The sequence below is a fragment of the Typopeltis vanoorti genome, chromosome 3, assembly GCF_054136105.1.
Source record: "Typopeltis vanoorti isolate ZY-2024b chromosome 3, IOZ_Tvanoo_1.0, whole genome shotgun sequence".
NCBI lineage: Eukaryota > Metazoa > Arthropoda > Arachnida > Uropygi > Thelyphonidae > Typopeltis > Typopeltis vanoorti.
This window is the reverse complement of record NC_143551.1, coordinates 13,377,511-13,393,226: the sequence shown is the minus strand read 5'-3', so window position 1 is coordinate 13,393,226 and position 15,716 is coordinate 13,377,511. Positions and strand designations below refer to the sequence as shown.

The 15,716-nt window shown below is 34.5% G+C and overlaps 1 protein-coding gene across 1 annotated transcript in view; it reads left to right on the top strand.

Moving 5' to 3' along the window:
* Positions 1-15,716, top strand: part of LOC150107931 (mitotic spindle assembly checkpoint protein MAD1-like) — a 166,712-nt gene that overhangs the window by 87,939 nt on the left and 63,057 nt on the right. The window contains exon 9 of the mRNA XM_090415454.1: positions 13,051-13,137. Coding sequence (XP_090271580.1) covers positions 13,051-13,137 — 87 coding nt within the window. The remainder of the gene's footprint in view (positions 1-13,050; positions 13,138-15,716) is intronic.

Below are 15,716 nucleotides of genomic sequence, written 5' to 3'. Positions count from 1 at the left end.
GAATAACTGTTGTAATAGATATGGTATATTAAAAAGACAAAGACTATGAAAATAGGCAGAAATATTGAAAATATCAACTGCATTGTGAACGGAGAACCTGTGGAACAAGTAAAACGTTTCAGCTACTTAGGCACGATTTTTAGTGAAGATGGTAAATTAAATATAGAAATAGACAACGGAATCAACAAAGGTAGTATGGTAGGAAGTCAATTGAATAAATTCATATGGAATAAGAAAGAAATTAGCCAAAACACTAAATTAGCTATATACAAGACAGTGTTCAAACCAATTTTAAGTTATGAGTCTGAGAGATGGGTTTGAAATAAAACACTTGACCAAAGACTAGAGACCACAGATATGAGAGTCCTGAAAAATATTAGGGGCATGAATGGTGTCAATGGCAATATCATATTAAAAACGAGGATATTTGGAAAGAACGTGACATTGTCTGCATCCAGGAATGTGTTAGCAGAACTAATCTCTGGTGGTATGGTCACTTAAATAGAAGGGGAAAGGAAGGATTAGCGAAACAAGTGTTCTTTGCCAGGTTGGCAGGAAAAAGACTTAGAGGAAAATCAAGATATAGGTGGATTGATACAGTAAAAAGTGCCTTAGAAGACAGAAATATAAGATTTGATAATATTGGAGCCTTGACAGGTAACAGACTGATTTAGAGGAAAATTTAATAGGAAGTTAGTTATGATGTGTTGTAACGTTTTTTTATCTTATTTTAATTTGTACACTTTCTTATACTTCATACTCTACTGGCTGACTGCCTTTTATGTTGCTTTCTTTCCCTCTTAATTACAACTACTTTAACCTTTTACTATATCTCCTTAATACACTCTATCGGGTAACACGTGGTGCCTCTGAGGGACAATGGAATTTCCTCGAGATATAGGCAGTACCAGAGTATCAGAGTGTCTGAGATTTACCTCTCTTAAAACGCCAAGAAATTTATTTGTTTCGCTGCGCCTATTAGCGCTATTAGATTATTAAATATTAACAACCAAGAGGTAATCTCAGGACAATACTTAATGATACCTTTCAGTTCTGCAGACGTGGCCAAAATATACCCCTTTCAAATATCTCTTTTAATATCCCACATAGGTTCACATTAATATTTTATAAGTGATGCATCACATTCCAGAAATCACAGAAAGTCTTTGTTAGAATCAAAAGCAAGGTTTATTATACTCAAAAGTTGATACACATAATAACACTAAATTTAATCCCATCTTAAGGGAGTTTCAGACAAGGTATATAAAATTCAAACACTACTGTTACTCATATAAAATAATATACAGTAGCTTCCTAAAGTATGAATTATATTAACCTTCGCTAATGCACTAATCATGTACTATTATCACAATCAATCTAAGACTCCATAGCTCTGTCAGACTACACAAGATAATATTCATATCTTTCACAATCTCTTTATATTATGCCAATTCTTTACTCTAAACATATCCTTAATTTCATTCAATATAATGGCAAACTCTAACACAACGACAGATAATAACCATAAATTCAATATCCTTCTAAAGTCCTAGCAATACAATCCTATCCTAGATCATAAATGTTCTTCTTCTATAACATATTAACATGACACAAATCTTTCATTCCTATTCAGTATAACACAAACAAAGTTTACTTATCTTCCCTTTTTGATTCTTTAGTGCTTCGTAGGTTCACTGGAACAGGCCTTTTGTGGACTGTCGGGCTTGTTTCTTTTCGCGGCGAATACGACCATCCAGGACCATATCGGGATCCGTCTGACATCGAGGACATTCGCGCCCCACGCCACCACACGAAAATGAACACCAGGAAATCCGGGGAGAAAAAGCCTTGTTTCAGGGTTGCATGACCCTTATATTTTCCTCCTATTTCTCGGCATTTCTCGCCCTTTTCGATGTCCAGCGAACTACTACGTCACGCTATCCATCGTCTCCCCCGCTAATCGCACGTACGATGACATCATTGTTTACTTGGGGCGAACACTTCCTCGTGTAACCTTTGGACCTGACTCCTTCCCCCCCCCCCCCCCCAACTGTTGAATTTGTGCTTACATTTTATAATCCTTTTGCACAGGTTAATTTCTAAAGCTCTGGTAATGTTTTACATTTTCAATACTAAATTAATCACGTTCGCGAATGGCACAAAATATACACTTATTTAACCTTTTCTTAACAGAACACACTTGATTTATATATACATAATACTTATTCTACCGCTTAGAGGCAATTTATTGTATTTATCTCATTCTTTTGTTTAGAAAAGCATGTTAGACTGTAATAAGATAGGAATACTTAATTATCCACTCTATCACAAATTAACAGATGTAAATTTTTCATGTAGTGTCATACCCTGTACGCCCTTTGGTGGTATATATGAGGAATTTGATAATGATGATTCTAGTTATGGGGTGCTTAAGGGTCAAAGCTGTATAACTGAAAGGAGACCTCCACATAGCCTTTAAAGGAATGCGGAGAACCGACCAGGGCTTCTGACTTAATATCCAATCCTCACCTTCTCGTGGTGCACCCTGTTGGGTATCTACTTTGATACTGAACGAACGAGGATGGGCTGGCAATTTGGGATTTAGCCGACCAAATTGTATTCTTATTGGTTAAACCAAAATAAAAAATGATGGTACAACATGACAAAATTTCATGCCGGCTGGGGCGTTGCCCGGTTAAACAAGGCCCCCGTTGTTTTCGCCAGGGAACCAGGGCGAACAGCGAAAAGTCAGCTACTGGAACAAATCTGAAAACAAACCCCAACTCAACATCACCAGAGTTAAAGATCGGTACTATCAACGTAAGAAGCCTGAATGGCAAAGAAATGGAGCTAGCTGAGGAATTAGATAAGTACCAGATCGACATAATAGGGGTGACTGAAACAAAAAAGACCAAAACTGGTGAGATCTTTCTGAGCAATAAATACAAAATGTTATATTCAGGCAATGACAATCAAGGAAAAGAAGGAGTAGCCATAGTATTCAACACAAAATACGAGGCTAATCTTCTTGAAGCAGGCAGTCTCAAGTAGAGTAACGTGGGCAAATATGAGAATGGGGAACTGGACAATGAGACTTATTTGTGCCTATGGTCCCACAGAAGGTTCTACTAAGGTAGAAGTGGAGGAATTTTTTGACGCTTTAGAAAAAGCAACTGACACAATGAAAAAGGAAAAGTTGGTCCTTGTTGGGGATCTAAATAGCAGAGTAGGAAATGATTGTGAGACATACAATAATATTTTGGGAAAATTTGGAGAAAAGAGCAAAGCTAATAATAATGGCAAATATCTGTTGGATTTCTGCTCAGGACATGGACTGGTTATTACTAACACCATGTTCCAACATAAAAATGTGCACAAATTCACATGGAGAGAAGAGGCTAGGAATAAGAAAAGTCTCATTGACTATGTTATTGTTGATAATGATGTTTTCTACCTGGTGCAGGACACCAGAGTGTACAGAGGATTTGAAATTGGAAGTGATCACTATTTAGTCTTGAGCAGGATAAAATTGAATTTCATCTTGAAAAGAATAACATGTAAGAAAGTTTTAAAGCGAATAAAAGTTGAGCAGCTCTCAGATGTGAACTGTAGACTAAAATATACACAAAGATTATTGAAGAAAAATGAAAGAGTTTGAGAACAGGAATCAAACCTTGGAGATTCAGTGGCAAACTCTGAAGAAAACATTGATTGATTCTGCCAGAGAGGCATGTGGTGAGGTTGTCTGTAAGGAAAATCAGAACTCCCTGGTGGACACAGGAAGTTAAAGAGGCAGTGAAGAAAAAGAAGAAATCACACCAAAAGTTCCTGTCAAATAAGTCAGCTTGTGCTCTTAGAGAATATAGAGACAAATGCAAGAATGCTAAACATTGTGTAAAACTAGCTAAACAAAAGTCATGGGAGGACTTTGGCAAGAATATAGAAAATAAATATCAAGAAGGTGGCAAAATATACTGGAGGTTGTTGAAGAAGCTTAAGAATGGAGGAAAAAGTGCTGTAAAAGGAATTAGAGATGATAAAGGTGACATGAAAACGGGAGAAAAAGATATCCTTGAAGTATGGAGTAATTACTTTGAAAAACTGCTAAATGAAACAAGCAGTGATGACAGCACAGTGGTAAAAAAAAACACTGCCCAGGCATGCAGGCAGGAATACATATCCATACTTGAAGTAGAAAAAGCCATCAAAGGCTTGAAATGTGGAAAGGCAGTAGGAGTAGATGATATTTGACCAGAAATGCTGAAGTATGGTGGTATAAGAGTCTCACAGTGGCTGCACTGCATAGTTCAGGAAGTCTGGACAGAGGGGACGAATTCCCGATGATTGGAGTAGAGCTCTCATAGTACCCATATATAAAATGGGAAATAAAACTGCATGTGAGAATTACAGAGGTATTTCCCTACTGAGTGTTCCTGGCAAGATCTATGCAAGTATACTTGAGAAACGGTTGAGAAGAATTGTGGAAGAAAAGCTTGGTGAAGAACAAGCTGGATTCAGGCCAAATAGAGGCTGTCAGGATCAGATCTTCACTTTACGACAAATAGTCGAGAAAGCATGGGAATATAACAAAGATCTGTATTTAAGTTTTGTCGATTTGGAAAAGGCATATGACAAGGTGCCAAGAGAGAAGCTATTCAATACGCTACAGTTATATGGTGTCAATGGGGCATTATATCAAGCAATACTTAGTCTTTATTTGAGTTGTAAGTCAGCAGTTAGAATTGAAGGAAGTACAGGAAGATGGTTTAATGTTAAATCTGGTGTGAGACAAGGATGTACATTATCCCCTGTGTTATTCATTATCTATATGGATCACATTATGAAGGAAAGTGGTATTAAACATGATATAAAAATTGGAGATGTTAATGTCAGCTCTTTGCTTTATGCGGATGATGTTATACTTCTAAATAAATCCGCTACAAGTCTGCAAGATTCTCTGACTAAATTCAATTGCTGTTGTAATAGATATGGTATGAAGGTCAGCTATAAAAAGACAAAGACAATGAAAATAGGCAGAATCATTGAAAATGTCAACTGTGTTGTGAATGGAGAACCTGTGGAACAAGTAAAACATTTCAGCTACTTAGGCACGATTTTTACTGAAGATGGTAAATTAAATATGGAAATAGACAACAGAATCAGCAAAGCTGGTATGGTGGGAAGTCAATTGAATAAATTCATATGGAATAAGAGAGAAATTAGTCGGAACACTAAATTAGCTGTATACAAGACTGTGTTCAAACTAGTTTTAACTTATGGATCTGAGAGCTGGGTCAGAAGTAAAACACTTGACCAAAGACTAGAGACCGCAGATATGAGAGTCCTGAGAAAGATTAGAGGCGTGAACAGATGGCATCAATGGCAATATCATATTAAAAATGAGGATATTAGGAAAGAACTTGACATTGTCAGCATCCAGGAATGTGTTAGCAGAGCTAATCTCAGGTGTTATGGTCACTTAAATAGAATAGAAAGATTAGCAAAACAAGTGTTCTCTGCCAGGTTGGCAGGAAAACGACCCAGAGGAAGACCAAGATATAGGTGGATTGATACGGTACAAAGTGCCTTAGACGATAGAAATATAAGATCTGATAATGTTGGAGTCTTGACAAGTAACCGACTGATTTGCAGGAAAATTGTAGATAGGAAGTTAGTAATGATGTAATTTTTTCATGTAGTAGTGTTATATCCTGTACACCCCCTTGAGGGTACATGGCAGGAATTTGATGATGATGATTCTAGTTATATGCAATACCGCGTAAATATTCTGTTATATTTTCCGTATCGTAATATATAACTTTTTTCAAAATGTATTTTTCATCGTAATGTCTACGTTTGTGCTGATGTTGAAAACCTGTTACTGCTCTGTCATAATCAACATCATATGTTTTTTGAATTTTTTGTTGTCCATTTATAAAAATCCATAAATTTTGATGACAGGCTTCTGCAAAATTATGGAGCCCTGGTTCTATTATTCCTTTGGCAACCTATGTGTGTGTATATTCTAAACCATTTTAAAATTAGTTCAAATTCATTGAATAAATTATTCTCAAGTTAAAAAATAGCATAAATTATATCTTGTTCTTGAATGAAAGCAAGTGAAGTGATCATTTTTGAATTTAAAGTGAATTGCTCATTAGAATTGTATCTAGTTAAAAGTTTGCTTGAAGCTAAATGCTTACGAAGATTTTGTACGAGCTGAAAAAAGTAACCATTTATGTTAGCTTGTGGAAATACTATACGTAAAGTTTAATGAATGGCAATTTCATAATCAACATTTATATTTTTGGGATCTAATGGCCAGATTTCATGTATCATATAAATAATTTTGTGTATTTTTCAAGAGTCTTATTAGGTAGTAAACAATATAAAACACAGAAAACATGACCTCCATCTTTTCTAGCCAAAATAACAAAAATTTGAGCAAAAGAGGGAAAGAAAGTAAAAAAATGTGCTCCACAAATAATTCATTCATTCTTTGGCTCCACATTGCATGACTTTCATGACCAAAAATTAATATTGTCATTATGATATAAACAAAAATATTTATTAACTAGCTGACTCATTTTTTGCACGGGCAATTCAATATAACTTCTATTCAATTTCGTAATTCTACACAATAAAAACTTAATTATATGTGAGTTTTTTCAAATTTTATGTTTATACTGTTCTTTTAACTCATTTTTCAAAAAAAAAATTATTTAAATTTACTGGGTAGTAGATCAATAGAATAGCATTGCATGTTTGATCTATTATTTTATCGCCCAGATGTCCGGTGCCCAGTTGACCATGTCCCAGTCTCTCCTCATAAGGAACATTCCACAGACCACTAACCATCTTGGTTACTCACCTCTGAATCTCTCCCCCCCCCCCCCCCCCAAAGGAACCCAAGAGCCAGACTTCAGCACAGTAATTTGGACGTGTTCATATCAAAGGCTTTATAAAGAAGAATGATAACTCCCTGGTCTTTCTTTGTTAGGATGTTTTTCAATAGCTACTTTAGCAATCTGCCCTTTAAACTTCAACTATCAGCCCTCCCAAATCTCTTGCTTCATCAATTTCCTGGAGAATATAATACAACTCCTGAAGAATATAATACAACTCCCATTTTTGGTCTAAAAATTTTAGAAAAAAGTATTGTCTTATATATGGAAAAATATGGTATATACTTGGTTTAATCTTTTATCCAAGTGTAAGCAAACAAAGTTTGTGCCTGAAGTATTTTCAGGACTGGGGCAACTCGTATAAGGAAGCTAAGACTACACATCACTTGCCTTAGTATCCCATAATGCAAAGCGCATCTCCTTACAGGCATGTATAATGCTATGCATTATGGGAAGGGTCACTACCCAGACCGGTTCGACCTTTATTGAGGTCTCTTCAGTGGGAACCAGATCCAGAGGTGATACTAAGGTTGAAGTAATGCAGAAGTCGTATTTTCATATACGAGTTGCCTTCTGGCTCCCACTGAAGAGACCTCAATAAAGGTCAAAACTGGTCTGGGTAGTGACCCTTCCCATAATGCTTACCATTATGCATGTCTGCAAGGATATGTGCTTTGCATTATGGGATACTAATGCAAGTGATGTGAAGTCAATACCACCTTTACCACGAGTTTCCCCAGTCCTGAAAATACTTTAGACACAAACTTTATTTGCTTACACTTGGATAAAGGATTAAACCAAGTATATAATTTCTTGGTATCTTTAATTTATAGTTTTACTAATGTAAAACTTTAACTTTACATTAGTAAAATTGTAGCTTTTTTTATTGATTTATTTTCCACCAGAGGTTAGGCTATGGTTAATTCGTGACCAAATGGTTATTCTTAGCCTACTGTAGTATGTATCAGTGTAGCTTGTGATCTGGTGTATGTGTATACACATATATATTTATTCCTGAAGATGACCTTGATATAAAGATCAAAACATCAATTTTAATTTAATCAAAGTTCTTAATCATGGTAATGTCTTCATAATTATTCATAATATGTTTATTTTGCAAACCCATCCCTCGGAGTTTGTATAATAGCTTCCAGTGTAAAATCCTGTCAAATGCCTTGGCAAAATCCAGAAGTATCATATGTCCATTCCCCCTTATCCACCTCTTCTGTCACTAGCAATCTTCTCACATTTTATAATGAAGCAAGACTTACCTTCAACAAAATCATATCCATTCTCCTTATCCAACTCTGCTGTTATTGCAGATCGCTAAAGCAAGACATTCTACCTTAACAAAACCATGCTGTTTCTCTATAGAGGATCAGTACTTTTGCCTACCCATCTTTAGATATGATTCCTAACCAATGTTTCCAATACCTTGATGATCACAGCAGAGATAATAATTGTTCTCTAATTTAATGTATGTCTTAGCTGTACCCTTAGTTAATGGAATTAACTTTCCCTGCTTCCACTCATTAGAAACCTTGCATGTGCTGAGAATTGGGTTGAACATTCAGGTCAGGGATGTTGATAATTAGTTTGCACATTCCTTCAGCTATCCCATCTAGTCCAGTTGCTGTATTTGATTTAACTCTTGTAACAGCTTTGATACTTCCAACTTATCTCTATTTTTATTCTTTCATCCTTCTTCCTCATCCATGGAGCTAATGGGTGTGCCTGAAACATATGTCTTACTAAAGTGATTACTTAATAACAGCCATTTCTTGTATATCTCACACTTTTCTATGATATTCACCAAGGTTATTCTTTTATGGTCCTTCTTCCTTTTGCTTACTATGTAGAAATAAAATTCTTTTTGGATTTCCTTTGGCCTGTTTGGCTAATTACTTTACTTTTCATAATCTGATTTCACCTTCCTTAGAAGAGTGACCATGGCTGTCACTCTTCTAGCATGCTCTGGCATTCAAGTCTTATCATCACTCTTCTCACAATATAGGATCCACAGTATCTTTTTTGCAGTTCTTGTTTTCAAGTATTAATTTCCCAACTCTGAGGATGCAGTCAGATATAGCCTTTAGGCATTCTTTGACTAATCCCCATTCATTCTTGATTCTTCTATTGTGCAGTTTCTCAGACTGAGGCTGTTTCACAAACTGCCTTTTCTTAGAGCTCCTTCATTGTTGCCTCTCAAGTTACAATAATGATCAATTTGTTTATAGACAAATCTAAGATGCTATAAATAAATCTAATGTGTTTATCTTACAAGTACTCCCATCACATATTGCTTAAGTTAGTTATTCTTCAGTAATTGTATAAATTCATTTAACCTTATCTTTCATGCTCTCTGGCCTTCTGTCTATATCTCCATAGTTGAAATCACTCAAATATAATAGACCTCTTTATATCCATAGGATTTATCTGTCTGTACAGTTCATCATCTCTTAGTAGCACCCAATTGTGTTCTCTATTCACCTATCTAACACCAAACAGGCTTAAATCCATATCCTTTTTAACTCATATTTTCACCACAATTACAGATTTCTGCTGTGCAGTAGAATTCCCCTGCAGTCATTAGTAGCATTTCCTTGTTCTTCTTTCTGTCTTCTGAATAAACTGAACTCTGTAATAATGTTCTCCTCATCAGCCAGGTCTCTCACTAATACCTATGATTTTTGGTTTCACTACATTAAAATGACTAGACTTCCCCTTTTTCAGCCACTGATCGCATTGTCCTGAGAAAATAAATAGGATGCCAAGAAGGATTGCTAGTTTTCCATATTATCTTACATAACTCTTCATTGGATTGCACATATCAGTGGACTGCATATCTACCATCACATGAAACTTATTCTCAAAAAGATTCATGTGTGTCCCATCTTACCTTTTTTTCATAAATTAACTTAGCTGTGCAGGTTTTTTTCAAATGAGTAAAGATGTTTACTCTGTTTCCAACTATAATCCATTCAGATGACTTTCACATAGTTTCCACAGATGGTATTACAAATGCAGACGAAAGTCATATTTTATGTATATGATAATAGGCATTGCGAATGAATTCTAGTGTTTTCTTTGGTGTTTTTCAAAGTATTAGTGTCTTGATGGTGTTGTAAACTCTGTAACATTATTATAAAATTATTAATTATAAATTCAGTTTGTTGAAAATGGGTCCCAAGATGCCCGAGCAAAAAAGTGTAAGTTCACAGAACTGAAACAAGAATTCCCTTTTCTCACTGAAAGTCATAATGTTGACAGTTAAGTTTTATGCACTCATTTTTTATTGAACATGGTGGTGTTTCAGATATCATAGCATGCTGCTAAAAAAGAAGCACAAAAAAAGTAGTTGCAGCAAACCTCTTTCATGACAAAACAGCAAAATGTAAATGGTAAACAAAAATGTTTCACTGTGCAAGAAGGATTGCTAACTTTCCGTATTATCTTACATAACCATTCATTGGATTGCACACATCAGTGGACTACACATCTACCATCATTGAAACTTATTCTCAAAAAGATTCATGTGTGCAAGAACAAAATGTCAATGTATTGACTGTTTCTGCATTTTGTGAAGTGATAAGTGACTTACATGAAGCAAAATATGTATCTGCTATGATAGAGTCATCAAATCCCTAAGCCTGAAGTTGGTCCCAATTTTAGTGAGGTAGTTTATTTGATTCCAATTTTGGCAAGGTAGTTTATACCTATGCAAGGAATGCAATTGAAATTGTTGGAATTCGAAATTCTCATAGGAGAAACATCTGAGATATTAGTGGATTACATTTTGTCCATATTGGAGAAATATAAATTAACTGACAAGATAATAGCATTTTTTGGTGACAACTGCAACACCAACTTCACTGGTATTGCAAGAAAAAGTAACAATAATGCCTTTCATAAGTTAAGCAACAACATGAAAATTAACATTTTGGGAGTAAGCTGTGCTGCACATATCGTGCATAGTGCTTTGCAAACAAGTACAGATATGTTACCAGTTCATGTGGAATTAGTTATTAAGAAAGCGTTTCAACATTTTCATTTTTTTTTGAGGCACTGAAATCCTGCAATTTTGTTAAAGTGAAATACAAACAAGTTTTAGGAGCTGTGAAGACAAGATAGCTTTCCATGCTACTTGCTGTGGAAAGAATGAAATGTTTGATGGTGTCAAGACATATTTTCTCTACAAAATAAAAGTTCCAAGTTCTTGATGAATTTTTTTTTTTTTAATAATCCAGTCCCTTCTCTGGTTCGAGTTTATTCACAACCAACTTAAAATGTATAATAACACTATTAAAACAATTGGACAAGAGGACATTTGTGTCAGTGAAATGGCACAAGAACTGGTTATCCTGATAGAACAAATGCTCTATAGAAAGGAGCAACATCTGCTGCACTGGACAAAAAAAAAAAAAAAAAAAAAAAAAAAAATCAAGGACGGTGTCATCAGAGATGTTGACTTTACTAAAACTGTCAACAGTTTGTGATACTTTCCTAGAATACATGGAAAACTGGGTCAAACCTAATGCAGAGCTATGCAACTTAATTGGTTTACTCCATCTTGGTGTTGTTCAGTGTGTCCAAAATTGACATTAACATACTAAAAGTAATAGATGAAGTATTCAATGAAATGAATCGTGTGAAAGTAAAGAATAGATGTGAATCTGAGATCAGTCACATTGGAAGAAATGTAATCTGACCTAGTGAAATGGACTGAGACAATTCAGACATTAGTTCTGTGAACATAAAACTTACACTGTAAGTTTTATGTTAGGAATACTGGGCTGAAATGCATCATTAGATACGGGGCTTTCTTTCATGAAAGCATTTTGGACTGATGAAAGGAACCAGTTGTCTGTTGAAACTGTATAGGCAATACTAATAACAAATCACATTTTACAGACATTTCTTGTATGAACTTTTACAATTTCATAAAGGAAAAGCCAAAGCTTTTGGAAGAAATTCAGTTTTCTAAGAAATATGACAAAGACAGTAGTAGTGTATGTCCTGGACTATCTATTCAGTAAAGATTTGTGTAATATGACTGTTAATATATGTGACTAAGACAGCAATAAATATGTAAGTAACATATGTTAATTTTAATCAGGCTAAAGAGTTATGGTTAGTTGGCATGAAATAAGTATGAGAGAACTGTTTTGACAGTCCATTTATATCAACTTGCAATTAGTGTCGTGTTTTTTTTTTGTTTTATAAATCTGGTTGCCATTCATTACATCCATGTATCAATGCTAAAAACTCCCTGCCTTTATTCCAGATGCTTCTGCCATTAGTGTATATACAGGACAGCCAACTACCAACCAGGCTGATGAGTTGAATTATATCCCTCCCTATTTCTGCAGTTTAAAAAGTAATCCTGCATTTTCTAAGGTCATTCCTATCATTCTCTCTCTCTCTCTCTCTGTCAATATATCACAATTTCTGCCACTTAATTTAATGCACACATCCACACTTTCATCAACCACCAGACATCTAGTTTTCCTGACAAATTACATTCACTCTTTCGCCAAACAACAATTTCTCCAAGTGCCTGATATCAAAACTATTCAGATGCTATCCATCTTGCAAGTACTGATCCTTTCCATCATCAAACATCATCAAATTTATGTGTCTACATGCCACACATTATTTCTTTTAAAGTTTGCTCTTGACTTGTTTGCAATCACAGCTCTTCCCTTAGCTCACTCCTGTCATACCGTACCTATGGTCTCACAGTATATACTTTTTGCTCTTACATAAACGTATATTGAGGTTCAGGTACGGGATTAAACCCATAATTAGATTGCATTACGAATCTGATCCTAGGAAAATCACACTTTCATTACTTGCTCATCCAATATTCACCCTCTGATCATCTATATATTACCATTTGTCTGTCCATGGTACACTTAAGTATTGAATCTCTGATATGTTCAGTTTGATTGTTTCTCATTTTATTTAATTTAATATACTTAGAAAACTTTAACCTATATTATCTCCTTCAGCAAAAGTTAATTTCCTAATAAGTCACTTAGTGTAAGTATGGAATTTAAAAAAAAATGTTGAAAAAAAAATTGTTTTTCAACATTCCTTGATATGTTTCAGTATCTGTTTCACTATACCATTAAATGTTTGTTAGGTCTCCTGCAGCATTCTCTAAACATTTGTCTACACTTCAGAAGAATGAAGCACTTCTCACAGAGCAGCTTGGAAAACTGAATGCTGAGTAGGTAGTTATCTATGCTCTTTTTTCTAAATGTAAAGATTTTCTTTCTCATATCACAATTTCAAGATATTGCAGTTTTCTTATGTTTTCTAGAAATCACAAAATTAGAATATTTTGTATAAGGATTCTATAAATTTAGATTAGGATATTTCGTGATTAGAATAATTTTGTATAAGGACTGATGTAATGAATGGAGAACAGCAAAAGTGTTGTCTCATGAAATCCTAAATGTACCTAGGATCTTTGGTTTTTACTAAGCCTTTTAATTTTTTAAACCTTTTCTTTTTATAAAAAAAAAATTTGTTATTTTTGTTGTTTTACCAAGAGTTGATGCATAGAAGTTCTGTCAAGTTGATGTCCACATGCAGCAAGAGATTGTTGTTAGGTTATTAGTGAAATTAGGACATGAGAAGCCAAAGGAAATTCATCAGAAGTTATTCATTTTGATTAATATTGATATTATCACTATCTTAAAAGCTATGTTAGCAAAATGATAATTTTACAATAAAAGATGTTCTTCTAAAATATAAAAATAAAGAAGAATCTTTTACATTAGAAATTAGTCATTACTAACACTGTGTTCTAAGATAAACATGTGCACAAGTTCACATGGTGAGAAGACACAAGAAATAAGAAAAGCCTCATTGACTGTATCATTGTTAGTGATGTCTTCATGCTGGCTCAAGATATAAAAGTGTATAGGATTTGAAATTGAATTGACCAGCACTTAATTCTAAGTAGGATAAAAATGAATATCACATTGACAAGAACAGTACACCTAAACCTCTTTTTATGCGAATTGGGATATCAAAAAAAATTTTTTTTTACGCGATTTTTATTCACTTTTACGCAACCAACCTAAAGTCTAAGTTAGGAAGAAATCCGTAATTCAAGAAAATTCTGAGAATTTTGTAGAATTGCATTCTCGTTTCAGTTAAGAAAATTCTAAATTCTTACGAATTTCATTTATTTGGAATTCCCCGAATTACATAACTGACTGCGCATAAAAAAGCAGTTCTTAGCAGTTTGAATTTGGTGTTTGAGTGGACAACACAGTTAACTTATTTTTTGCATTTGCATTTTTTAAGTGAAATCAAAATAAAAATCGCGTTATAAAATTAATAATTTTGCCGAGAAATAATAAATGGTAAGCTATATGTAATTTTCAAACTTTCATTTCATTAACCGAAGATTTTAATCCAGCCCTCACATGATGTTGCTGATAACCAAAAAAAAAAGGAAAGCTGTTTCCTTGGATATAAAAATTCAAATTTTAGATAGTCTTCGAACTGGGGAAGGTGCGATGGCTGTGAGTAAGCATTTTGGAGTCCATGAATCAATTGTTAGATCTATCAAGAAAAATGAAGAGGCTATTAGAAAAGCGGTATGTTCTGGTACAAAATCAAGTGTGAAATTATCATCATACCCAAGGAATGTTCTAGAAAAGGCCGAAAAAGCTTTAGTGATGTGGATAGAAGATAATGTACAAAAAAGAATGCCAGTTGACGGAAATTCCATCAAGCAATCAGCATCGAGATTTTATTAACAGATTAAAAAACTGCAGCCAGATACTTCATCTCAATCGAGGAAAAAATATGAATTTCATGCAAGCAATGGTTGACTGGCTAAGTTTATTAAAAGACATGCTCTTCATAATATAAAAATTAAAGGTGAAAACGGCTGCTAAAGCATTTCCACAAAAACTTGCTAAAATAATTGAAGATGGAGGTTACACTCATGAACAAGTTTGGAATATGGATGAAACCGGCCTATTCTGGAAAAAAAATGCCAAACAGAACTTACGTATCAAAAATGTAAAAAACTGTTGGTGGGTTCAAAGCAGCAAATGATTGCATAACACTCCTATTTTGTTCGAATGCTTTAGGATATCAGATGTTAAAACCACTGCTCATAAATCGATCATTAAGACTACGGCCAATGAAAGGCATAGATTTTCAAAAATTGCTAGTTCATTGAATGGTCAACAAAAAAGCTTGGGTGACCACTGATATTTTCACTGAGTGGTTCCACACACATTTTGTGCCAGAAGTTAGATGCTATTTGAATGACACGGGTCTCGAATTTAAAGTGCTTTTGATTCTTAATAATGCACACCTGGTCATCTTGCCATAGAACACCCAAATGTGCAATTTTTTTTTTCTGCCACCCAATATCACATCATTGCTACAACCTATAGAGCAGAGTATAATTGTGACTTTTAAAACATATTATGTCAGACGAACATTTCAGTACGTTTTGAACAAGCTAAATGATGATGAAACACTGTCAGTTATGGATGTATGGAAACAATTTTCAATTATGGATTGTATTGATCAGGTTCGATTATCGTTATCTGAATTGAGACCAGAAACTATGAATGCATGCTGGAAAGCTATTTGGACCGCATGCGTTAAAGAGAATGCTTCTGTTCACTTCAATCATACTGCAGAATTCCCTAATATAATAAGTTTGGCATGTGAAATTGGCAGAGAAGAATTCAATGATCTTACGTCGGCAGATATCAAAGAATTGTTAATTGATAGACCTCTTCGCGAAGATGAAATAGTGAAGATTGTTTC